This window comes from Heliconius melpomene, chromosome 11 (assembly GCF_056956725.1).
Source record: "Heliconius melpomene rosina isolate 202511_hmr_F chromosome 11, ASM5695672v1, whole genome shotgun sequence".
Taxonomy (NCBI): Eukaryota; Metazoa; Arthropoda; class Insecta; order Lepidoptera; family Nymphalidae; genus Heliconius; species Heliconius melpomene.
Genome location: NC_140399.1, coordinates 5915705 through 5942523, shown reverse-complemented (window position 1 = coordinate 5942523; position 26819 = coordinate 5915705). Strand labels below are relative to the sequence as shown.

The following is a 26819-nucleotide window of genomic DNA, read 5'->3' as shown; positions in this document are numbered from 1 at the left end:
AATCATATATTCATGAAAAGTAATTTAAACAGAATGTGATGATTAAAAAATGTCTAATTTAATGCATATTAATAATGGTTAAACATGGTACATTAAGTAATAAATTATTTAGTAAGACAACATTCAACAAGATCAGAGAATAAAATTTTTATTTTATTATCATTTAATATTTTTTTAATAATTAAAAAAAAAATATTTAAATAATTAAAAAAAATATTTTTAAAATAATAATAATTTTTTATTTTAATTTAATAATTTTAAACTAGTTAAAAAAATTCATTATTTATAGTTTGATTGATATATTTAATAATTTAATAAAATAAAACGAAAAAATATATTAAGTAATTTATTAACTAAACTGTTGCCTCAGGCAAGGTCGTAATGATGTCAGAATCTCCTGGGTCTGTGATAGCTAATGTGCACACCCTGTAGTACTTTCCGCAAGCAGTACCTAACTCAATGTTGTTACCGCTATAATGATGGACACCAGTTTTGGCGAGTAGAGCATAGTACTCAATCTCTGATTTCCTGTAAATGTATGTAATTTATAAATCTAATAAGATTCATGACATAAGATAATCAAGTCATAAGAAATTGCTCCTATAAATAGATGTTTTATATCTCACCTATCAAAATTTTCATCAAGATGCAAATGGATTTAGACTACTCCATAGGGTTCCCATGAATGTTGCGATTGAATAATACATTTTTAACAACATTTAATAAAATATGCAAAAGATAACTATTACCTAGTATTTTATATACTACACTTAAGTGTATAGAATTATATATTACATTTAAGTAATAGTTGTGCTAATGATTATTATATGTATTATAGAATCACTTTTGTGGGATACCATACTTCTTTGTCTAAAGACTCCATATGCTTCCCATTAAAAAAAGAAATAGGGAACTCTACTTCTCAGTAGTCTCACCTCAATGGGGGTGCATTCTTTGCAATGATGACCAGTTTTGCTTTTCCTTGACGTAAAGTTTTTAATGTTTGCTTGTATCCTAAGCAGTATTTGCCAGATTTCATTACTAGAGCCAATCGAGAGTTGATTGACTCGATGGTCTTTTTCTGTAAAAAAACATAGCTTGTTAATAGGAGTGACCAATTATGTAAAATTTTAAAAAGAATATAAACAAAGTTTAAAGGTAATAAACGTATAGTTTAAATATGAACAGCTAAATAAGAAGGGGCGTCAGGCAGAAAATTATAACCTATAAATGTACGTTACATTCTCAACCTCACAAATTACAGAAAATGTGAGCCTATCGAGAAACGTATAGTTTAGGACTTATTTTTGATGTGTTAAATATATTTTAATTATAAATAACTATTTAACAAGTCCCCAAGTAGTAATATTATAAAGACCACGTGTAACAAACCTGCTTCTTGGCTGCAACCATTTTGTTGAGCGTTGATATGAAATATCACTGTAATAAAATAGAAACGTTTTATATTCCAACAAAATACTTCATATATATATATCATATACACGAAATAAATTTAAAAAATAAATCGAGCACTTGCCTCTCCAAGCTTCACCGATGTAAAAGGAATGATTTTTTACACAGACAGCCAATGGCAGATCTTAAATTCACAGATAATGTTAAAACGGATTGAATGAAATATTTTCAAATAATTAAAATTTAAAATGCCACTTAAGAAGTAAATTTTAAAAATCATTTCTGCTTATTTAATAATTTTTATATTTCTTTTGTTAAAACTTTCAAATATTTTTTTTCTGTATGCACAAAAAAAAAAAAAATGCTGACATCAGCTGACATATTTCAATGACAGTTTCATAGGCTAATTTTTATTTCAATATATGCCAATGTCAACTGTGCGTACGTTTTTACTAACTTCTGTTACAATAGTAGCCGATGGCATTGCAAATTTACATAATATAGTATATTAAGTTGAATAGGAAATTAACACTTATGTCTACACTTTACATATTCATTTCAGTCGGAACTCGATAGTCTTATAGAGCTATCGAGTCTTACGAGACCGATAGGCACTTGTAGTTATTTACTTTGATGACGCAAGCGAACTATATCGTGTTTATTGTTAAATTGCAAATAAATATTTTATGTTAAAATTTACTGAATTATAATGTCGGCCAAAGTTCAAAAAAAGAGTAAATCGGAACCTTCTGCTTTAGCAAAATTATATCTACTAGCCTACAACAGTGTTCAAACATTGGGGTAAGTAATATTGTTGATATTTTTTTTGTACATTTGTAATTGTTCTATATATTATTTGAAAATATTAAGCTACTTTATTTTAATATTTTTTTATGAACTAGGTATATATTTTATTTAAACTTAGAAATTTATCGTAACTTCGTAATTGTGTTTACAAAAATCCGACTTTGATAATTAAAGAAATTGTAATTTATTAGTACTGTTATAAAATTATAATGTGAAATAATAACTATATTATATTATATACAAGTCACATATTACATAATTAAACAATAAATTAATCAAAGCATAATTTACGCAACTTTCACATTGAGCGTTTCCACAAAACAAAATAGTAAATTTTAAATGTCAAATATACTTAATACTTAGAAAGTTAACCACGCCCGGAGAAAACTGTTTTGTTAAGCTAGCTTTACGTCTGTTAGGCACGTACGTCTTTTCTCTTTAACTTCGTGAAAAATATTCGTTCAGGTATGCGCTATATGTATATGATTTTTTAAACTAATAAAAAATGTATCTTTTAAAATGATCTATTCTGTAATATGTATAGTATGTACCTACACAAAACTAAATAAAATACAAAGCCGTAGCTACAATTTCGTCCGTGGGCTTCAGAAGTAAATTAATGACACTTAGTAAGAAAAAAGCCTTACTATAAATAATTTATATTGTAATCTATGTAGTTATTTTAACGAGAGCAAGTAACAATTAACCTTACAAAAGTATCACACAGGTTGAATGCGCCAAATATTATTAATTAATTACACGTAAACTATATTTTGAGGTTTGCTTCTAATAAACTGTATATTTTGTTTAGACATACAAAAATATGTTAATTAATTAACATTAAACAAATAATTGATTATATTTATTAAAACTTATCTAAATACAATAAACAAACAAGTAACGGCCACCGTCAACAAAGTAACGGTTCTATGGTTACGATGATGCGTAGGAATGTCAATATATCTGCACATATTATAACGTTACACAATAATAATAAAGAAAAAAAATGTTTAGAAACTAAAAACTCGACGAAAGCATTTTCCCGTTATAAGATTCTCTCATGAAAATACTTTAGGTTTCTACTATAAAAACATTGTACTATATCATAGTCATGCATGTGAAAAATGATGAGCAAAAAGAGAAAAGAGAAAAAAGGAAATATGATAAGCAAAATTAATAAAATATATATTGGTAGTTACAGAGATGCACTCCCCTGGTATTATATCTAAAGCCATATAGATATAGATTAAGTAATATAGGAGGCCAGTAGTGGCGCTGAGGCAGAAGCGTGTGATTGCGAACGGGGCAGGAAATGAAGTATTTTATATTTTCAAATATTCGCTCTGGTAACGAGGCAAAGCGTGGCGTTGAGTTTCACCACTCAACACAATGCCTACAGAATTCGGCAGAGTGACTTAACACTAGGCTCCCTCTGCCCTATGCGTGAAACTGATAAAAAAAGATAAAAATATATTGTGCAAAAGGATCCATAATTAATAAATAGTGTATAGAACAGCGGATACAAGTAAAGGTGTAGGTATGTTATTATGGCTTACTATTAGACACCGCCGCAACTTGCACATCCTCTCACTCCTTTATTCTATCATCTATAATCCTTTCAGTCCTTCTTATCTAAAATCCCGGTTTCATTTCTTGGGCGCTGATACATCCTCTCAACTTCAACTTCGATCAAGATCTGACAACCGACTAAAGTGTCCATTTGCTCACACGCGCTTTTATGGTGAATCTTTTTCTGTGAAAGCGGTAAAACTCTGGAATATGATTCCTTCAGACATTCGTCACTCCAAATCCCTACTTATATTCAAAAGTCGTCTAACTAAGTATTTTCTTTCCTTACAATAATGATGTATTTATGTATATATGTATGTATATATGTATATATGTGTATATCTATATGTATTATGTATTGTATGTATAGGTTTTATATTTATTAAGTTTACGTAAGCTTTGCACCACATTTTGCCCTTACTCTTAGATGTATCCTATCCTTGGATTGGTTGCCTGGAAGAGATCACTTTTAGTGATAAGGCCGCCTTTGTGCATTTTATGTCCTAATACATTCATCGTAAGTAATTCTTGTAAATGTGCAATAAAGACTTTTATTATTATTATTATTATTATGAATGACGAAAGATGTAGGCAAGTGGTTGAAGCTGGTTGAAAGGATCACTCATCCTTACCATGAGTGATGAATAATGTATATAATTACTAGACATATGATAATGGGTAGGTTTGTGATTGATACAGGTGATAGAGGTCACCAAAATAAATGTTATTCTAAACATTAATTTTAGAGATATCACGTAAATTACTCGTACTACAAGTCGTACGTAATTCGAAGATAAATTCATTAGTTAGGTGGAAAATTGAGAGTAACATTTATTTGGTGTCATTTGAAAGACGACAGAGTGAGGATGTTTCGAAATGAAAGGACCAAAATGTTTGGGAATAAAATTTTAAGAAAATATCAATTGAAAATTATAGCTTGTGACAAATTTTTAAGTTTTCAAACTGTCACCGAACAAATAAAAAAACTACATGTAGGCGGCTTCACGTTACATAATTAAATGAGGCATACATTATTCTATTATAGAGAATACAACAATATTAATAGCTGATAGAAGAAAAACTCGGAATATATATTATTATATTATTGTATTTACATAATTTCTTTTAAATGGAAATGGTAAAATTGTAGAGTTTGCCTTATGGGGTTAAATTATTATTCATTTGTACATCTATCTATAGATATTATATAAAAGTGAACATAAATATGTTTCGTAAGTGTATTGAAGAAAGGTAAGACCTTAGTCGACCCTAGGTGACCCGTGTTGATAAACTGCGGAGTAAACTGCTAATAGAGAGAGAAAACTGGAGAGAGCTGGTAAAAAATCGTAAGCTCAATAACAAATAAAATAAAAAATAGTTGATAATTTTATGATATCTATACGAGCTTTATAATTGATAAGAACTTTCAAAATGAACCGTCTTAATAACTAAGATAGAGTCGTATGTATTATCATGTGGGCGAATGGAACGATCCGTTAATATTAAAATTTATGATAATTTAGTAATTTATAATCTTTTTAATTTTTAGTTCCCACTTGGGACAAACTAGAATTAATTATGGTGACTTTTTACTTTTTTTATTTCTTTGGTCTGGTAAATAAGTTTCTATGCCTCGCGAAATGAAAAATATGTGCGAAAATATCTAAATGACAATAGCATAAATACTTTTAAGAATACAGTGTCGATTATTTTTTTTATGAACAAAAATAAAAACCAAAATATTTTTTTATTTTATTCAGATGGTCTTACTTGCTGCTTCAAACCGTGAGTTACTTCTTGAATCGTGGCACCTTGGATAATTATTGGAATGAAGTGAGATGGTCGGTGCTCGTATTCCAAACCGCAGCCCTATTAGAGGTTTGTTTCTTATATGTGTTATTATAAAATACCATTTATTATAATTAGGTGTATCTATATAATATCTATAATAGGTTTAATTATACGACGTAAGTACTAAATTATTATGGTTGGCACTGTTAAGTTAAATTATGTGATACCTTCCAAAGAAAAGTTCCGAATCTTTGATTTATATATGAATTTTATTATTAATTATTCATTATGTGATTTTTTTAAAAATATGTATTTATTAAATATATAATAATAAATACATGTTTTTTAAAAAGTATATTCAAAATCAACTTGCGTGGGAAGAAATATGTATAAGAAAAAATATGTATATTGGAGTTTTTAGGCCCACCCAAATTCTGTGAGAATGTGGACTTTTGTACTTACTAATAAGCTTTTGTATTCAAATAATGTGAATGCATATAATAAACAAAGAGTGCCTAATAATTTATTATATACATGTGATCTTTAACATAGATGTATAATTAATCTGTATTAGACTTGCCCTTGCTAACATACAATTTACAAATGTTATTATTAAAATTTTACATTGTTTTGTAACCGTCGTGGCGCAGTGGCACAAGTGTGTGACTGTAAGCGCGAGGGTTCTGGGTTCGATCCCCACTCGAGTGGAATATTTATTTACGTTTATATTTCCATATCTTCGCACTCAACACACAATGCCTCCAGAATTCGGCAGAAATTGAGGAACGGAGTGTCTTAACACTAGGTTCCCTCTGCCTACTCTGCTGTATGCGATATACAGCGTGAAGCTGATTATTTAATTTATTAAATATTATTAATATTTGCAGATAGTACACGCAGCCATACGTCTGGTGCCGTCTGGCGTTGTGGTTGTATTAATGCAAGTATATTCGCGCGTGTTCATCGTTTTCGGGGTGTTACTTGCCACCGAGTCAGCCAAGTCGAGTCCCGGCCTCCCTATATGCGTCCTAGCTTGGTCTATCACAGAAATAATACGTTACGCATATTATGCATTAAATCTTCTAAACATGGTACCACAACTTCTACTGTTCTTTAGGTGAGTACCATATACCATATACCAGCTAATATCAGCTCTTATGAATAAGTAGTGATATATTCGTGTAAATGTTAAGTAAATTAAGGTAAATTATTATTATTTTGATATATAAGCTACCTAATACTATAAAGTTTCATCTAAATCAGTAGGTGGTTGAAATTAGAATGAATATTCATATTGACGTATTTTATAATATTAGTAAGATACAATATTATTATATAAGTTATAAATTACATGCAATTAGCTATTATTATAACTAATGTAGTATATATTTTTAAGATTATTTCTGTAATATGAAGGAGTATTCTTAATGGTTTGTAAATATTTTTATATTATTTATTGTTTTTTATAATATACTAAGCGAGAGTCGGGCTCGCCCACCGAGGGTTTTGTTAATTCAAGCTTAGCCTAGCTATAGCCCTTTCGTCTGGTACCTCACTTGAACTAGCGGTTACTTCCTTTTTTTTTCTTAAAACGTACGGAACCCTAAAAACAATTAATTGACTCATATCTTTAAATACTGGTGTATGTAGACTAGTCCTTTACATAAGCCCAAAGAGAATGTTGTTTTTGGGGCCTGTATTGGGGCAAGGTATTCAAGATGATTATTTCGGATGAAATTTCGTAAAAATGGAATTTAAAAATATGTAATAATTAGAATAATATTTATTAGTTTATTGTAGGTGCAAAATAAAAAACAAAAAGTTGTTACTTTCCATATAATTTCCATACAACTGAAGTCAAAGAGGTCTTAGGTCCTAATTAAAATACAAGTATATTTGTTTGAAAATCTATTTTTGCATAATATGAATTGCATTATGTAAAGTAACTGTAAACGTGGCGTTTGTGGGTTCGATTCCCGCTTGGGAGAATGAATTATTTTCATGCTCTAGTAACAAGTCAAAGAGCGGCGTTGAGTTTCGCAATGTCTCGATATTTGGGCTAAAACTAGGGAATGAAGTCTCTTAACACAAGGTTTATTATGACCCTGCTATATACGGGATACAGTATGTAAGTAAAAAATAATTTCATAATTTTTTCAGGTATTCGACATTCCTCGCGTTGTATCCTATAGGTATAACCGGGGAGCTTCTTTGTATGTATCATTCATTGGACGAAATTGCAGAAAAACAGCTATTTACCATACTAATGCCAAATAAGTGGAACTTTATATTTAACTACTATTATTTCCTAATTTTCTACATGTTCTTATATGTTCCATTATTTCCTTTCCTCTTTGGACATATGTTAAAACAAAGACGAAAGATGCTGGCGGATGACTCCAAGAAATCTGCTTAACTTAAACATATCCAAAAATTATAATAATTTATTATTAAATTATAAATGTTTTCTTTACATACTTTGTATTTTAATTTTCTTACTTTGAACTTGCTTATAATTTATTTATACGATTATTAATTTGATGACGCTATATAACAATATAATGACGTTATATAACAATATAATTTCCAAAATTTTTACGAATAAATAAAATTGGCAATTTATATTAATATATTATCGGCTAAAAACTGTATAAGTATTTAATTTTTATTTATACCTGGGTAGAGTTTGGAGCTAAGTATAAAATATTTAGTGTTTAATTAACCAGTAATGAGTAGAATAATAATTGTCAAGAATTAGCGAAAATAACATTAGAGGAATAAAAACAGAGAGGATTTTTTTCCATTTTTACGAATGCAAGTAATAATAAGGAAAACCGAATAATATTTCAAATAAGTGTGCTATATTTCATGTTTGTGAAAAGGCATACAAAATAAATTGCAGAAGTGATGAAACAGCCGACCATATAACAAAATTACTATGTGGACAATTGGATAAACATAATTTAATGCTAATATAAACTTTGGCTTAATTTATTCTGTTTACACAAATCTCGTTAAGAAGAACGATTATATAACATTAAAAGTTCACATCTTGCATAACATGAGTATGTGATATATTAGATCGACGTAAAAGCTATCATTCTAAAAATATATAGGCATTTCTCCCATTCAGCTAAATGTCGTGCGGAATTGATGGAAATATTTGAAATCATGGAAATATTGGATCAATTGCGTCACGTCCAAACAAGTTTTCTGTCTCTATGTCCTACCGTTGAATATTATTTTTGAATTATTTTATCTTAAAGGAAGCTGGCAAATAATTCATGCATTAGAGTGTCATTTTTTTTATTCACGCTGTATCCCGCACACAGCAGGGTAGGTAGAGGGAAACTAGTGTTAAGTCACTACGGTTCCCCACTTTCTGCCGAATTCTGGAGGCATTGCGTGTTGAGTGCCATATCTTTATTTTTAAATCATGTTGGCGTAGACCTGAGAGTATATGGCTGGAATTTTAACTCGATATCTCAAAGTGTTACCGAGACAGACAGACGCACGGACGGGTAAGTGATCTTATAAGAGTTCCCTTTTTTCTAAAAAGATACGGAACCCTAAAAATTATTGATTCGCACTCCATTAAGTAATGTTTTTAAAAATGTTTTTTTTAGTAAATAAGTAGCTTCATATGTGGGTATTTTGCATGAGTAGTAGTGATCCAAATTAATAGGTATAATTATTAAGAACTTGAAGAAGATATTTATTAATTCTTTTTATATTTTAATACGTACAATTTATAAAATTTGTAAAAAAATGTAATTATATTTTGATTACTCGTGTATTATTTATTAAAAGACTCGATAAGTGCAATGACTTCACGAATGTTGGAGTTGATAGAGCTGATTGCTATCGTCGCTACACTACGAATGGTTGCTTCTACTACCGTCAATATGATACCGTTGAAGAGTCTCGTAAATACTCCAATGAGAGGATTCAACAACCAATCGTACAATAGGTTCCCAGTGAGACGTACACGTAGTCGTCTGTAAACAATACATATAATAGGTCAATCATGTGAAAATAATAATTAATTGTATTTATTACTTTGTTCATATAATATTTTTACAGTTGTAAAGCGTAGGTGATAGGTGTGTATATTCCAACTAAGAAAAGAAAATCATTTTTAGAAAACGAAAACTGACCACCATACGTTTTTCAGCTACATCAAAATTATTATGTCTGGCAACTTATTTTTTTAAAAGGTCTTTATGTAAAAAGAACTTATTTTTGTTCTTAGCACCTCTATATTCCTTATAAATATTTTTAGGGCATTTTGATGTATTTAATAAATGAAATGGTTTTATGATTTGAAAATAAAATCATATGTTACTATGTATAATTACACAAATATCAACTAAATAGCTTATAATATAAGGCTTATAATACTTCAAGCAAAAATTTCACTAGGTAACTCGGCGTTCATTAAGCAACAAACATATTGACAGACATAATATTTAAAATAACTAATACTTATTTTATAACCGGCTATTTACAATACATTAACGATTCAAGGTTATCGTCATTAGGTATAAAGGTGAGCAAAGACTAAACTTAAAGGTTAAATTAACTTTTTATCGACCTTTTATTAGTTATTAAAGTTGCCTGCATTATATAAGGTGATAATTAGTAATTAAAAAGTAGTTTGTGATTTAAAACGTACGACAGCATCGGCTACAATGTGTTTACATTATTCACTCAGTATAATTTTATATTTCGTTTTTAATGTCGTAAATGTCTTTATGGATGATAAAGTCCCTTTCTTTTTTTTTTTTTTTAAAAAGTAGACTGAACAAAAAAAATACCATATTAAAAAAACCTTTAATAAAAAAGGTAGAGTTTGAAAACCACAGATATAGAAACATTATTTTGTATTAAGAAATACAAAAATATCAGTATTAATTAAATTTCAAAAGTTTAAAACGACATTACACTAGCCAGCTAAGTAGCTAGTACACACGAGTTCACGACATTATATAATAGTGATTTATTATAGATATAAAATCGTTAAGATGAATAAACTGTGTTGGCAATCAACAATAAAATTATAATAATTATTAAATTAAAAGCCTATCATACGATTAGTTAGTTAGTTATTATCTGATAAAAATGAATAATAAATACTCACCCACGGTCGGCTATAGAGAATTGCTGCAATTGGATTTCGTCATTATTAAAATCAATTAAGACATCAGCGATAATGACGAAGCGATCCAGTGACCCGACAATTCCACCTTTGGGACCAATGTTCATTACTTGAACTAAATATCTGTAGTTGAACTAAAAATAGGAAAAAAAATTTAATAAGTATATAAATTTGAAACATTTAAACGCTCGTATATTTAGGTGTTAAAATACATGTAGTTGGCGTTTTTTATTATGTTGTTTATAAATTTGTACACATCTATTTATACTTATAATGATATCCTAAAGGATCGTAAATGGAAGATTTATGAGAAAAAAAAAATTATGGTGATATTTAATGACGTAATAGAAACAAAAATAATGATTTTTTTTTTCTGTTTGTCGGTGCATTTGTACATGCTATTCTCAGAAACGGCTTAACTGGATTTATTGAGTTCTCACTATTGTATTTTGGCTTCTCTTAATATTTGGCGTTCGTTTTTTTTTATCGGTAAATAAATAACAAAGTTATAACATTTTACAGAATGTTGTTTACAAAACGATGATGCCTAGGTAAATATATCGAAAGTGAAAATAGCAAATGCTTTTATTGTTCTTTTGAATTACTTAAAAAGGTAGTTTTAATAAGATTTTATCAAATGTAATTTGATTTCTTCGACAATTTTCTAGTCACATGATAAATTACGCCAACTACTAACAAAAACCACATAGGTAAAACTAACAAATAATATACGCAAAATGTACTAGTAGGTATCTAAGATTTCAAAAATTAGAACACGTTATCACTTTATGTTATCATATTATTAAAATTCAGATATAAAATTATAGTCTCCATATTTAGTTTAATATATTTTAAATTTTATTAAAAAGAAACTCTTAAGCTTTAAATTTGTAAATAACGAAATTAATTTATTTAATTATTTTTTATTTACAAGCGTTTTAAATTTTAATTAAATCGTCCTTTACGATAACGTTTTAACGCGAATATTTTACTGTTATTACCTACTCTGTTGGCATCCTCATCGAAGTTAATAATAAAATTATTTATTAAAGCTATTAAATACGGTCTTATCGGATGTTGAATTAATTATTAATCACTTTCTTATGTCTTACTAATTCTTTGTCTATATTATTATAAAAAACTTATGAATATTAAATAACTTATTATTTACAAGTTTCACACGAGAAGTAATTGTTTAAAGAAGGGCAAATACATAAAACCATATATGAAATGGTCACGTGTCCCTCAACTAAAAAAAATATTAACAGTAAAATAATAAATTATAAGCCATATAATATATATAAAATATATTAGAAATAGGTACAGATTCAACCGTCCAATTCTAAACAACCACCCGGTTGTGGGTTCGATTCCTATTGGAAAAAAATGGATTATTTTGATTCTCTGCCTCTGGGACTGTCTTGATGGACTTGAGTTCCGTCGCTCAACACGCAATATCCTGAATTCGGGCAGAAAATGTAAAACGGAGAGTATTGACAGTAGCAAATATTTTGTAGAAGTATACATTAATTTAAGAGTTATGTGGTAGTATCATACTTCGAGATCGGAGAACTGGAGTTGCACTCGCACTCTGAGCATCTTCGCAAAGTAATTAACGTTCTGATCTCCAGAACGACTGACATTAACAAGACCAGTCATCCTTCCTTGGGTAAGCTTCAACCAGGCGCTATATGTGATAAGTAGAGGTCTCTAAAATTATAATTTATTATAAATATTTTACATTAGTTTAAGCGAACATATTCTTCCTTCCTTATTATATAACAAAAATATATAATAAGCGATAATACAAACATATGTAGTACAAAATTGTCAACGAAAATCATTGTTTATTAGGAATTTATTAACATTTTTCAACATACTATTTATACACATATAAATTACGTACGCACTTACGTACATATAAATTTTCATAGGTTGTATAAAAAATGCTACAAAAATATAAGATAATAAAAGTAGTTCAGATTAATAAATAAATAATTGTATATTCCAGGCGGGCGAAACGGCAAGCGGGTCGTTAGTGAGCATTAAATTACATTAAAGTGTAATATTTAATTGTAATCAATAATTGGTTACATACGACTTCAAATCCCTCTTCAATATCTGGCAGTTCCATGGGATCGAGACCATTTTCCTGCATGAACGGTACAATCATCGATATAGTTTTGTCAACATAGTCATTTACTTTCGCAGATATGCCATTATTCCATTTTGCACTAAAATATACAAAGAAATATATTTATTAAAATACAAGATATAACGACATGGAAGCTGAACACTAGGTACCTATTTGAAAGAAACACTAAATTGTCTCAATTATAAAACTAAAACTAAATATGACTAATAAAAAGACTCGGGTCATTGTTGGAACATGCAATGTGCCTTTGCTTCACGTGTTGATAATTGTATATCTACTAATGGGTATGTTACAAAGTATACCTAATTGTTTATCTTTTTTTATATTTCTTTCAATAGTTTTTTTATTATAAGTTTCATATCAGAGTAGGCAGAGGAAATCTGGGAACATTTCTCGTAATAATAAACCGCCTACTTCCTCTTCCCACTTTCCGTCAAATTCTGGATGCATTGTGTGTTGATTGGCTGACTTCAATGGCGGACTTTGCCTTGTCAACAGAGCGAAGAAATGAAAATATTAAATACTTATTTCCTCGTGTGGGAATCAAATCCGCAACCTGTCGCACTTACAGTCACACGCTTGTGCCTGCGCCCTGACTGGCCTCACCTTTATGAGTTACAAGCAAAGGCATAATATTTACAGTGGGTAAAAAAAGTATTTGCACACCTAATTTTTTTGAAGTTACACCTAGAGAAACACAGAATGATTTCAGTTAATTATTGTATTTAATAGCTTAATCTATATATATTTAGAATTGATTATTAAAAATTCTTAGAAAACAGAAATAAAAAAATTAGATGGTAAAAACACCTTTTTTAAAGTCAAATAAGTATTTGCACACCAACCATTCCCTAGATACAATGTTATTCCCGCGACATTTTGCAACTTTAGGTAAAATGTGAACATTGTATGTATACATGTGAACATCGGGAAACGTATTCTAATAACGAGACATTTGTTTAGTGTTCAGAAAAAATCTTGAAGCCAACATGCCGAAAGAATTTGAACTGTTATTATCGACGCGTGAAGAAATTATTTTACTCCGTAATGAAGGTTGAAGTTAACCCCAAATCGGGTCAAATTTAAAGTTAAATTACTCGACTGTGTAGTAAATTATAAAAAACTGAGATGAAATGGGTAGTGTTGAAAATAAGGAAAGGTCCGTTCTTCCGAAGAAGCTCAGTACGAGAGAAAGGCGACAAATTTTAAAATCGGTACAAAATAAACCATTTACAAGCGCTCAAAGCTTAGCAATGATATCGCGTCAAGTTCAGGTAAGGTTGTCTGTGCCCAAACTGTAAGAAACGTACTGGGTAATGGTGGTCTTCATAGCAGAACAGCTAGGAAAAATTCTTTCATAAGTGAGGCCAATATAGCAAAAAGACTAACTTTCGCGAAAGAATACTTAAATACCCCTTTAAAATTTTGGTACAATTTTATTTTTTTCTGACGAAAGCAAATTTTATCTTTTTGGAACGGACAGACAAACATTTGTGTGCCGCAAGTCAAATACTGAACTTCAGGCGAAACATGTGCATAGTACAGTCAAACACGGCGGTGGTCTTGTGATGGTTTGAGGCTGCATGACAGAAAATGGTGTGGGAAACTTGGCTTTTATCGAAGGAATAATGAAAGCAGTAGATTACGGTAAAGTGTTGCGCGATATTTTGTCTTGCAGCGCATCGAAATTAGGCGTAAGTGAGACATACTACTTTCAGTAGGACAATGATCCTAAGCATACAGCTATGAAAACCTAAGGAATGGGTGATGTACAATGTCCGTAGAATGCTGAAAACTCCGCCATAAACGCCAGACATCCACCCAATTGAAAATTCATGGCATCTGCTGAATTAAAATTTGAGGAAAATGAAATTTTTAAATAAAAATGATTTGAAGGGTGCTTTGGTGGAGAAATGGGCTCAAATCTCAATTTAAACAACGTCCAAATTATTGGAATCGATGCCAGGGAGATTGCAAGCCATCATTGATGCTAATGGAATGCACACAAAATATTAAGTGTCTTTTCTTTCATTTATTATTGATTTTTTTTACAAAATACGTACAAGCCGGTTGGTGTGCAAATACTTATTTGACTTTAAAATATGTGTTTATACCGTCTCATTCTCTAATTTCTATTTTCTGAGAAATTTTATTAACCAATTCGAAATATATATAGATTAAGCTATTAAATACAATAATTAACTAAAAGCATTCTGTTTTTTTGTAGATGTAACATCAAAAAATTAGGGTGTGCAAATACTTTTTTTACCCACTGTATTTATTTTTGAAACACATGAAGGGACAGCAGTAGGTAGATATTAATTTAATAATAAATAGTAAGTATACGTACACAGCGCTGTTTGATTTAATAACGTTAGCTTCCGTAACAAGCACGGCACATAATATAATAAAAGCTTTATATTTATTTGATTTCATTTTTCTAACGCAATTGAATTATTACTCATAAGCTTATCAGGTATTATACGTTTTTATACAAATCCATATTTTATTGATAACCGTAATCGTAATAATTAACTAATTATGATGTATATCTTCATTATTTTTGATAGCCTCTTTGTTATTTATCAAAAATAATATAAAAAACATTACGATTCAAAATATTATAAATTATAAATAATTGCACGGCGTTAAGTTTCCCTGCTTACTTAATACGCAGTCTCGAATTCGAAATTCAAATTCCGGCGGCGAAACAGAACCGAGTAATATTAGGTAACTTAATGTTAGGTTCTTTTCATAAACTCTGCTACATGCGGGAGACGGGAGCTGTTTTAGTTTTTATATTATGTATCGTTTGTAATACCTCTCACAACTATATATATATACTCTTACAACTATAAAATCTAACAAATCGTAGAAAAAACTAAAATCAGTTACGTAGACGAAACCGGTGTTTTTTCTATATTACATTGGTTTTTGCCTAATGTCGCAATTTGTATGTATCCTCTTAACTTATTTGTAAGTGTGTAAAAAAGCGTTTTAAATTGAATCCATGATATAAAAAATAATACCTTCTCTCGTATAGATATGATGGATTTTTTACTTAAAATAGGAATGAATTTACATAAACAAAGTTCCGTTTCTAGTAAGGTAACCGCAGACGAAAATACGTAAGTTACGTTTAAATACACTAACTTGGCCTAGAGTTGAGACTAAGAATCAATCAATATACGGTTAATAACTTACGTAATTTCAACAAGCATAATATATTCGTTTTTATATTTTAATTTTAAATGGACATAGATTTTATATCGATCCAAATATACATATACCTATTATAAATGCGAATTTAAAAATATTCTAAACAATCCATTAGTGAGGTGAGTGTGGTTGACGCAACGAAGATTAATAATTGTATTTATTTGATTTCTACTGACATAGTGACTTCCAAGGTTTCTTTCTCAGAATATTAATTATGGATGACAAAGACTATTTGCGCTTGAATTATTAATGTAATTTGTAGGTAGTAAGAAAATATGAAAAATAGAAAATAGCATCACAATAAAAGAGATTGTTAATTATTTTTTTAATATTTTTTGTTCCTTTTAATTAAACATAAATAAAATACGTATAAATACTAAATACGTAGGTAATAATGATATTTTAAAAAATTGAGATCAAAATAACAAACTTATCACATTCATGAGATCTTGTTTTTGTAATCCCGGTGTTTCATGTAATTAAATACATAATTAGTATAATATGGTATCATTCGTAAGGTAACATTAGTAATCATGCCATTATAACAAGCAAAAAATCTATTTAAAAACAAATAAAGAAATTTAAACTACATATAGGTAAAAATAAATAGGTAAACATGTAAGCAAAAATAAACAACTTTGAGATTAAAGTAATAAAATTTTTCATTTTCATAAGATCTTTTTTTTTTAAATACTGACATAACATAGAATGGTTTTTTTTAGTAAAGGGATCAATGAATTACCTATCAGACGGCAAAAGTGCAAAGATATCGGTTCATTTCCTTTTAATAAATAAATATATTATTAAAAGTCAATTTTTTTTGTTCACAAGCATTATGTGGCTGCCTGTGAGGAGCTTGGTGACTGAGTGCCTGTTTTATATGAGTGGGAATGGTAGTGATGCATCGATACCGCTCGTGCATCGAAGTGTTAGTAGCAATATTGTTTTCAAAAATAATAAATATACGAAATGAAAAAATATTTATTAGAACTTGTATTTTTAGTACAATAAATAAATAGGTGTGTTTAAAATTTGTGTACCGCAAATAAAATAAAAATGTAAATAATTAAACATCTTCTAATGTAGATTGTTATAACGAAACTAATAATAATCTGTTTTTAACTGCAGTACATTGACAATTGAAAAAATCTGATTTGTAATGTCAATGTCAATTGTGAATTGTCAAATAAATTTATCTTAACTTAGCACGTGGGTAAATGAATTAGTGAAAATAATACTCTAATATGGGAAAAGCGAAGAAAGTAAAACCCTCACAACTCGGCAAAAATGTTGCTCTTGCGGACCAGATTGAAGCTTCAAGTTCTGTCAAAAATAAAAGTAGGATAAAAGAAAAAAATAGACATGATGATGACGAAGATGTAAGTAGAGGACGTAAACATAAATTCAATAAATTAGCATTTAAATTTAACTTGATTTTCTAATTTTCTATGTTAGTTTGTAAACGCAGATTTATCCAAAAAAATTCTTAAAGCGGCAAGGAAACAACAAGCTGAGCTTGGTAGTGGAATAACTTCTTCTTCAGCAACATCTCTTCCAATTTCATTTAATGGTATGTTTTGTAATTGCTTTTTTATTGTCTCTCTCAGAAACCATAGAATGATTTTATGAAATATTAATTTCAGATCCTGCTTCTGATAATGATGATGGATCAGATCATGATGAACTTGAACCAGATACTTATTATGATAATATTGAGATCAACGAGGAAGATGAGGAAGCTCTTAAAATGTTTATGTCATCTAAACCAGAAAAAACTCGTACTTTGGCAGATATTATTAAAGACAAAATTACAGATAAACATACTGAACTTCACACACAATTTTCAGATGTAGAAACTTTAAAATTACAAAATATTGATCCCAGGTTTGTCTGTTGCTATTTATCTAATATAATAATACTCATTGTTTTTTGTCTACTTAGTTTGTTTGTATGTTGTTAATGAAATTATACTGTTTCTAGAATAAAAGATATGTACGAAGGTGTCAGAAATGTTTTACAAAAGTATAGATCGGGAAAGCTACCAAAGGCATTTAAAATGGTACCACATTTACAAAATTGGGAACAGATATTATATATTACAGAGCCAACAACATGGTCTGCGGCAGCAATGTATCAGGTATTGATATATTTATGCAGCTTCACTTCTTTCCATGCATAGCGACATAAGCAATGTTTTTCTCACATTATGCTCTAATTTTCTAACTATAACTGTGTATTATTTTTACAGGCAACAAGAATCTTTGCTTCCAATTTAAAAGAAAAAATGGCACAACGCTTCTATAATTTAGTATTATTACCAAGAGTAAGGGATGATTTAGCAGAATATAAACGATTAAATTTTCACCTATATCAGGCTTTAAGAAAGGCATTATTTAAACCAGGAGCATTTATGAAGGGTATACTATTACCATTGCTAGAAGTAAGTGCTTATTACTTGCTAGAATGAAATCTCTATTTTTTAATAATTTTTTAGTTTTCTTTAATTTTTTTCTTTTTTTTTAGGCTGGTGACTGTACATTGCGTGAAGCTATTATCATTGGTTCAGTTTTAGCTCGAAATTCAGTCCCAGTACTTCATTCAAGTGCAGCTCTTCTAAAGATTGCTGAAATGGACTACACTGGTGCAAATTCAATATTCCTAAGAATTTTGTTTGACAAGAAATATGCTCTTCCATATAGAGTTGTGGATTCTGTTGTATTTCACTTTTTGAGGTAAATACTTTCTATTAAAGTCCTTTCATGTGTTTGCAAGACATCAGATATTTGCAGTAATACACAAAGACCAATTCACAAATTGAATGATCCATTTGAATGATTGATCTTTGACCTACTGTTGTGGCGCAGGGGTACACAAGCATACAACTTTAAGTGTGATGGGCTCAATTCCCATTAGCAGCAATGGTAACTAGGCAAGTGCGACTTTGACTTCCTTCAGGCACTACATGTCCACAATTCGCCAGAAAGTGGAGAACAAGAGTGTCTTAATGGCGAAAGGAGTTACTACTAGGACTTAATACTAGGTCTACCTTAATAATTAAGAATGTTACTTAAAAACTAAGAATTTTACACACAATGCCTCTATAGAATTCAGTGAAAAGTGGGGACTGGAAGTGTTTTAATGAGTATGAACTAATTTAACACTAGGTCGTCAGATTCTCCCTGCCTACCCTGCTAAATGAGGGATACAGTGTGAAACCAAAAAAAACTTAAGTGATAATTGTAAAAGAAACCAGATAATATTTCAGGTTTCAAAGTGAAACTAGGATGTTGCCAGTGCTGTGGCATCAGGCATTATTAACATTTGTGCAACGTTACAAAGCGGATATTTCTTCAGAACAACGAGATGCACTCTTAGAGTTGCTCAGGAAACAGTCTCATCCAACTGTAACTCATGAAGTAAGTAATTTTTTTTTATATCTGGAATAGACCTTCAAAAAATCTATTACAATTTAGCATTATCTTTAAAAAACTATGATTCACATATAATGCAGTAATTTCACATCATTTTCTGTCTCATCATTTTTTCAAGCAGGTATTTGTGTCATTGAGTTAAGAATCTTTATCTTAATACTGGACAACATTTTTTGTGTGCAACAATGTCATATTGTTCAGTTTTTTACTTGGCAGTAAAAAAATGTCTAGACATTAAATTCACAAAAATCTTTTATATCTAAGTAATATTCATTACTTTTTTAACTTTTCGAAAGCTAAAAGTTACATTATTTAAAAGTTGTGTTATTCCACATTTCTTTACTAACTCAAAAAATTCAGTAGATTATGAATAAAATTCTGACAATGCACAGTAATTACAATGAATATTTTTCTTTACTTATTTACAAATTATAAACAAGCATTAATATTAATGAATGTAAAATAATATTATTAATAGAATAAACATAGAATTCAATTAGTATATTTTAAATTGAGTTATTTAAATAAAATTATATTTTTCTTTATAAGGCAGGAATCTAACCTATAATCATTTTAATTTTTAACATGCGAAATATATAATCCAATAGAAATAATTAACACACACACATACATATAAAGCCTTTCAAATAGCTTTTAATGAATTAAATCTTTATTTCCAGATTCGAAGAGAATTACACTCTGCCACATGTAGAGATATAGAAGTTAATCAAGAAATAACAAATTGTATGGCTGTTGAATAGAATTACATTTAATTAAATAAATATTTTATTATAAATAGGCTTTTATTATTAAGAGTTATATTATTAATTAAATATTAAAGAAACTGAAAAATTACAAAAAGTATTTTTACTTGCTCTGGTAACAGCTCTGGCATAGTGAGGCATTGAGTTTTGCCACTCAGCGTGTATTGCCTCAACAATTCTGCAGAAATGGGGGAATTATTATTTATTCATTCGCTCTGGCATCAACGTAAAAGCCTGGCATTGAATTCAGACACTCAAAGCACGGGACGAAGTGTCTTAATACTAGGTTCCCTCTGCCTTTTCTGCTGTGTGCGGGATACAGTGTAAGCTGATTTCTTATTTTGATTTGATTTTTTACAGTTAAGTATTTTAAATAAATTTAGGAACAAAAAAATGTATTACGAATTGCTTAAGTTAGAAAAACATATTGGTATATCTATTTGACTGGTTACAAAGTATACTGATGGTAAAATTGACTTTCCACAACTGCACTTCCTTCCAGAAATGAAATCAAACGATCCTATTTTTGATCCACATTTTTCACAAAGTAATTTTCCTCTAGTCCACTGTTCTTCATCTATCTTTTTCTTTATCCAAGAAGGTAACTGGTCTTCTAAAAGATATACAAAAAGTTTGGAATTATAACTATCACATTTTTCGTCACAAAACGATTCGTAAGTATTAGCCATATTCGTAAGTAATATTTGTCGACATTTATGACATTTTATTGGGTTTATTGTAGTATCTTTATTCATTATGATAGAAAAAAAATGTTATATTAATTGTAATGACATTAATCATAATTTTAAGGTTATATCATGTGTCACTGTTATGTCTCTGACAACTGACAATTGCTAAATGTCAGTAAGACAAATCTTATATTCCTGAACTTGAAAAATAAATTTCTTAACAAGAAGCAAGATATTTCTTCAAAAACGTAAAATAAAATTAAAATAAGGCTTGTTGTCAATTTTACTAAATAATAGAGATAAGTCTGATATTTATTGTACAAAATTAAAGTGTAGACGAATTAAATATTATATTAATATAGGCTGATTTCGTAAGGATGTAGTGGCAATTCTTTGCAAAGTATATATTAATATTGGCTACTAGAATAAAACAAGAAATCGCATGTGCGTGATATTTTTATTTTCATTGAATTTATTTAGATACGTACTCAACGAGAATTTTGCGCAGTTCAAATATTCATTCACCTATAATATGGCTAATGTGCTCGATTTAGTTTACAATGACTTAAGTACATGTATAGCATTGTACAAATGTACAGTTTGTCAACAAATACTTAGATATAACATTAATAATAGGGTATAAAAAGTGTCCATACAATTATACGGCATCAAGTTCAATGACAAAATATAAAGCTAAGTATTTAAAAATTATTAACATGATAAGACATTTGAAAATGCAGTTAAATTAATTTGGTTTCGATTTTAATGTCGAATTTTATAATGTTAAAACAATTCCGCTTCGAAAGAAAAAAAAATAAAAAGTAAGCTGTTTTAAATATCTTTTACAAAATAAGATGACAACTACATTTCCATTACTACCAGTATTAAATTATACAAATCGTATACTACATACCTATTTGTGTGATTGCATTTGTGTTTATTTTAAAGCAAAATAAAACAAAAATATTGATTAATACAGAATTAATACGGAATTTATAATGACAGAGTCAAGGGTGTCGTCAGGAAAGGCACATAGAGCCAGGGACGTCTTTTCACTCGGCCCATAGGACCTTTATTATATCCACATGCCCCTTAAACCATTCATTGATGTCACCCTTTGACAGAATAAACTTAGTCTGTAAAATTAATATTGATATTAATTTTACAGACTAAATTAATTTAAATGTATTAATTGCGTTGACAAGTTTATTTTTCTAATAGAGTAAGAATGATCTATTCCCGCAATCCATATTTAATTCAATATAATATAGCTGAAACATAAGTCAATCAACTTTCTATTGAGATTTAAGTAATAAGTTCTTAAGCTCCGTGGTTAATTAATGGCGTTAAGGAAAATTATTAATTTAATAGCAATTAAATTAGTTACCCTGGTATATTTGTAACGTTTAATTTTTGTGTTATTGTAGTTTACATCATATTTATATATTTCCATTCGTAAGCTAACTTCGGATGTGTTCACGTAGTACATAGTATCATGCATACATTAATATTATTAAAAATCCCTTCGTGGGATTCCAGACTAAATTAAAACCGTTAAAATCGTTTAAAAAGGCCACATTTCGTTTTAGTAATACAGATTACAAATAAAACAAAATGTTTAAGCATATTTGCTAAATTGAAATAATTGTTCATGTTTTGTGTATCCCACTATAGTACCAACTTTACAATGATTTATTTTACATTTTTTAGTAGTACAATATCGTTCAGGAATGTTTTTAGACTTTTTCGGTATAGGTATAACACGCAACATGCATAACATATTTTGTTTAACAAAACTTAAAAGAGCACGTGTCGTAAAGCGAGTACGTATGTTTAAATATAAAATAAATATAGCTTTTATAAATTAATATAGCTTTAAAAGAAAGAACGTTTTTTTCATTCGTTTAAAGTTTTAAAGAATTTGTGAGAATTACAATAAGATAACAATGTTTGCTCATATAAAAATGTCGTAAACATTTTAAAATATGTATTTAATTTGCATTGGAGCTTTAGGTAATGACGTAAATGTAATAGTTGTCAAGATAGATGATATTATAATATGACACATTTCATAATTACCTTCCAGCTCCATTATGTATTATTTTACGCAATCATATTGGGTGCCCCTCCAAAGTCTCTTGTTTACATTGCAGTTTTAATTGTGCGCTGTTATGGTTCATTTACATACTTAGCGAGGCTTGAGACTTGCGAGTGTGTTAGTATGTTGCAGCCAGACAAGCACACAGACGTGATTGTCGATATTTTTAAAACAAAACTGCATACGCTTGCCACTAGTTTAATTTGAATTGTGTTCAAAAACCTTCTCTAGCCTGTATCAGCTCTTGCCAGCTCTCGCAAACAGACAACACACACACACAACACACAAACACTCCGTTTACACGTTTGTATATGTGGCCGCTTCCCGAGCTTTGCTAAGTGTGAAGATGCACCATTGAATGTTAGGAAGATTTGGAAAGAATGCAGATTATACAAAATTTCAAATGATTTATATACGTATTTTGTATTTTATTGTAATTTGTATATTATTATATTTCAACTTAAACATTTTTGGTAGTTTAATCAAGTAGATAGTAAATTTCTATCTTACAAAAAGTCGTATAATTGCTATATAAACAAGAGTTTTAGACTATTATTTTTATTATAGATACTGCTAGAACATCTAGTGCATATGTTGATGAAACAAGATTATGTAAAAAATACCATTACTTATATACAAATACAAAATCAACTGTAGGTAAATTTTAAGAACATGTAAAACATATTATAGCATTGAAACTTAGAAATAACGTGCGCTTATTTTTCAGCTTAACAATATAAAATTTCGATCACAGACAAAATTACTAATTACATTATTATGCACGCCTTAATTTGCATATAATATGTTTTTTTAAAATATAAAATACTAAACTTATCAGTATAATATTCTAGAACCATACAAATGTGGGATTATTCAAAGCTGAGACAACCGGTATTTGTGACTAAAATTAATTTCAAGGCAACAATTTTTAAAATGATAAAGCGAATATCTTTATACAAGTTTACTATGCTAAAAGATTTGTAGCGTTTATTTCGTAGCCACAATACTTAAATGTTTATCTTATAATATGATCACTGTCCCTCAGGTAATGTCAGGTAACAAAGGTAAGTAGGTTTACATCAAAGATATCAGAATTTTTTAGTCTAATTTGAACTGTCTTCTATATAAATATAAATAACAAATATATAAGTTTAACCGCAGTTACATCGACAATTTTACTAATGCTAAGTAAGTATGCATTACAAATATTGCGGGCAAATCTTAAAGTAACAAAAACTATATAGTTACATAAAAAAGCAGTCCGTTGCTTTATATTAAGATTATAAAAAACAATTAAGATAATTATAAATATAAATAAAATCATCAAAATAAAAGAAACATAGGTAAGTAAATACAGTTCAACAGTAGGAAAAATTTTGATAACTATGACTTAAAAATGTACTCAATTTTATTATAAACTATAACATATTATAAAATAGAAGTGAAATGTGTGCCGGTTAACGTTCTAAGCGTACAAAGATATACTATGAGTTTAACGTAGATACATTTCTACTTTATTGTTAATTAAAGATACGTTACACTATATTAAAGAATATTCTTATGTTTTGTGAAATAATTATGCCTTGTCAATTAATGCAAAAAACAAAGCACTGTTTAAATAATTAAATCTATTAATTAGTTCGTGTCGTGAATGAAAATAAATGAATAATATTTTTTTATTTTATATAATGACTGTGAATTATCAATTAGGAATTTTAAATCAATTTAAATTATACTGACCTCAAAAGCCATAGCGTTACGAAAAACAATGAAGTCACTGAGTTATTATAAATTTTAAATCCATAGGCAAAGGTTGGCTTTAAAGGTAATAAGATGTATTTAATTTTTAAAATAATGACCAAAATAGAATAGTTTTATATACTTATTCTTTTTTTCGTTTTTATATTCTTAATGTATGAATTTCACTTTACTAAGGCAAGTATATTAATTCATGATTTTTGTATGTATCTTGCTATTTCGTAGCTTCAACATAAAAAAAAAATTGATATTATATGAAATATTAAAAACTAAACATTCAGATAAAATTGATTCGTTGGTATTATAAAGTTAATAAGTATACTCTACTAATCCTATGAAAGCAAAAAGGTATCTAGTTGAAGCGTACTAGAGTAATTAGCTAAGCAACAAATATTGTTCAATAGTCAAAGCCTTGACTTAACTTGTAAGTTATCTAAATACATTTTTCAATTGACCAACTTATCTCTAGGTCTACCTATTAAGAATATCCTACAAATTATGCTTTTGACTAAAATAAATGTTATATTTTTCTGTTTTCTGTATAAGTATATATAAAAAATAAAGGAAAAACTGGAATTCTAATAATAATTAACATAAGAGTTTGCGTTAAGCATTTCCAGGCAACGAGCAAAGTAATACAGATTAAATAGAGGAGAGCTGAAGATTAGATACATACATTAATTTTAATTAACATTTTGGTTGGTTATTTATTATGTAAGTTGAAACAAAATGTCTGTCAAATTTTAAACTGAGTAAATTTGTGTTTGCTGATTTAAATTCGGCCGAATTTCGCCGAATTCGCATCGTGGCAGCCCTTTTTGAAAATTTAAAAAATACATCATAAAGATTTGAAAAAACAAAATGGATGCTTGCATTTGCATTAATTAAAGTTTTACCAAAGAATTGCTTGCCTTTTTAGATACTTTTTAGATATTTCATGTTCGATAACGTTAGCAAATGCATGATTTGAATGCTTTTTTTGCACAATTTTTATAGAATAGCAAAGTTAAAAAATGCAACTATTTAATGTTTTAGGCAAAATCAATTAAATTTTTTACGTACAAGAAAAGATTACCAACATATCGTGCTAGATAGCTGTTAAGGGTAAGCTCAATACTTCTAAGAATTATAATTTAGTAAGCATAACATAAAAAATAGCACTATTATACAAATATCTTTTTATTGATACTAGCCGCATATTCGTATAATTAAATGTATAGCGTATTCAGATACCTGTTCTTATTATAATGAAAAAAATTATTGCTTATATGATATATTGGCGACATGTCTTATTTTGTAATTAGGATAATACATTACCATAGAATCTTTGAGCCACAATTTAGCAATAACTCTTAGTTAAAATGGAATGTTATAAGAGTCGCTTTTACAAGCAGACGTTAATTGCAGTGAATATTATAGTTGCTGTCTGACATACATACATATATAATAGGGATGTGACGACTACGTTTAAATTAACTTATTAATAATTTCTTTAATAGTTTTTAATAAAAAAAATAAGATAAAATTATAATCGTACATGTTTGTTTTAATACGAGGAGAGAGGTTTTATTTTAATTTAAGTTTATAATAGTTTAAATGACGTCAATTATTCTTGGACTTTTACTGAATGATAAATGACAAACTGCGTATATTATACATATATATATTTAATTGTGTGTGTTTGTAAGTCCAGTTTAAGAGTGGAGGGTCTCTACGTATTTGTCCTATATAAAAATATAATTTATAAGGTTTTTGAGCGTCTAAGATGTGTACGTATAGTTAAATTATATTCTGAAAAGCAGTCGTCACCCCTATTTAGTTGTTCAATTCACCAGATAACAATAACAGGATTTAGTACTTAGCATTACGTAAAAATCGTTGTTCACATATTTACATAATACTTATTATAAAATAATGAATTATGGAATTATTGTACATTCAATTTTAAAATAAATAATATAGCTCAA

General features: G+C 28.8%; 4 protein-coding genes across 4 annotated transcripts; 2 read left to right on the top strand and 2 right to left on the bottom strand.

Annotated features, from left to right (window-relative positions):
• Positions 1-333: 333 nt before the first annotated feature.
• RpL30 (ribosomal protein L30) lies at positions 334-1642 on the bottom strand. The gene is made up of 4 exons (XM_085192893.1): positions 1538-1642; positions 1393-1440; positions 936-1081; positions 334-528 (listed from the first exon to the last, which is right to left on the bottom strand). Exons 2-4 carry the CDS (start codon positions 1411-1413, stop codon positions 354-356), a joined length of 342 nt encoding a protein of 113 aa, XP_085049019.1. The 5' UTR covers positions 1414-1440; positions 1538-1642; the 3' UTR covers positions 334-353.
• Positions 1643-1821: 179 nt separating this feature from the next.
• Positions 1822-8057, top strand: Hacd1 (3-hydroxyacyl-CoA dehydratase 1). The gene is made up of 4 exons (XM_085192891.1): positions 1822-2214; positions 5550-5667; positions 6468-6697; positions 7741-8057. The coding sequence occupies exons 1-4, from the start codon at positions 2123-2125 to the stop codon at positions 7994-7996; spliced, it is 696 nt and encodes a 231-aa protein (XP_085049017.1). The 5' UTR covers positions 1822-2122; the 3' UTR covers positions 7997-8057.
• Positions 8058-9271: 1214 nt separating this feature from the next.
• LOC146534589 (uncharacterized) lies at positions 9272-15372 on the bottom strand. The gene is made up of 5 exons (XM_085192890.1): positions 15244-15372; positions 12837-12972; positions 12296-12448; positions 10721-10872; positions 9272-9578 (listed from the first exon to the last, which is right to left on the bottom strand). The coding sequence occupies exons 1-5, from the start codon at positions 15327-15329 to the stop codon at positions 9377-9379; spliced, it is 729 nt and encodes a 242-aa protein (XP_085049016.1). The 5' UTR covers positions 15330-15372; the 3' UTR covers positions 9272-9376.
• Positions 15373-17276: 1904 nt separating this feature from the next.
• On the top strand, positions 17277-20339 carry bys (Bystin). Its single transcript, XM_085192886.1, has 8 exons — positions 17277-17491; positions 17568-17682; positions 17756-17996; positions 18093-18249; positions 18361-18552; positions 18636-18844; positions 19378-19528; positions 20224-20339. The coding sequence occupies exons 1-8, from the start codon at positions 17357-17359 to the stop codon at positions 20302-20304; spliced, it is 1281 nt and encodes a 426-aa protein (XP_085049012.1). The 5' UTR covers positions 17277-17356; the 3' UTR covers positions 20305-20339.
• The last annotated feature ends 6480 nt before the right edge of the window (positions 20340-26819 follow it).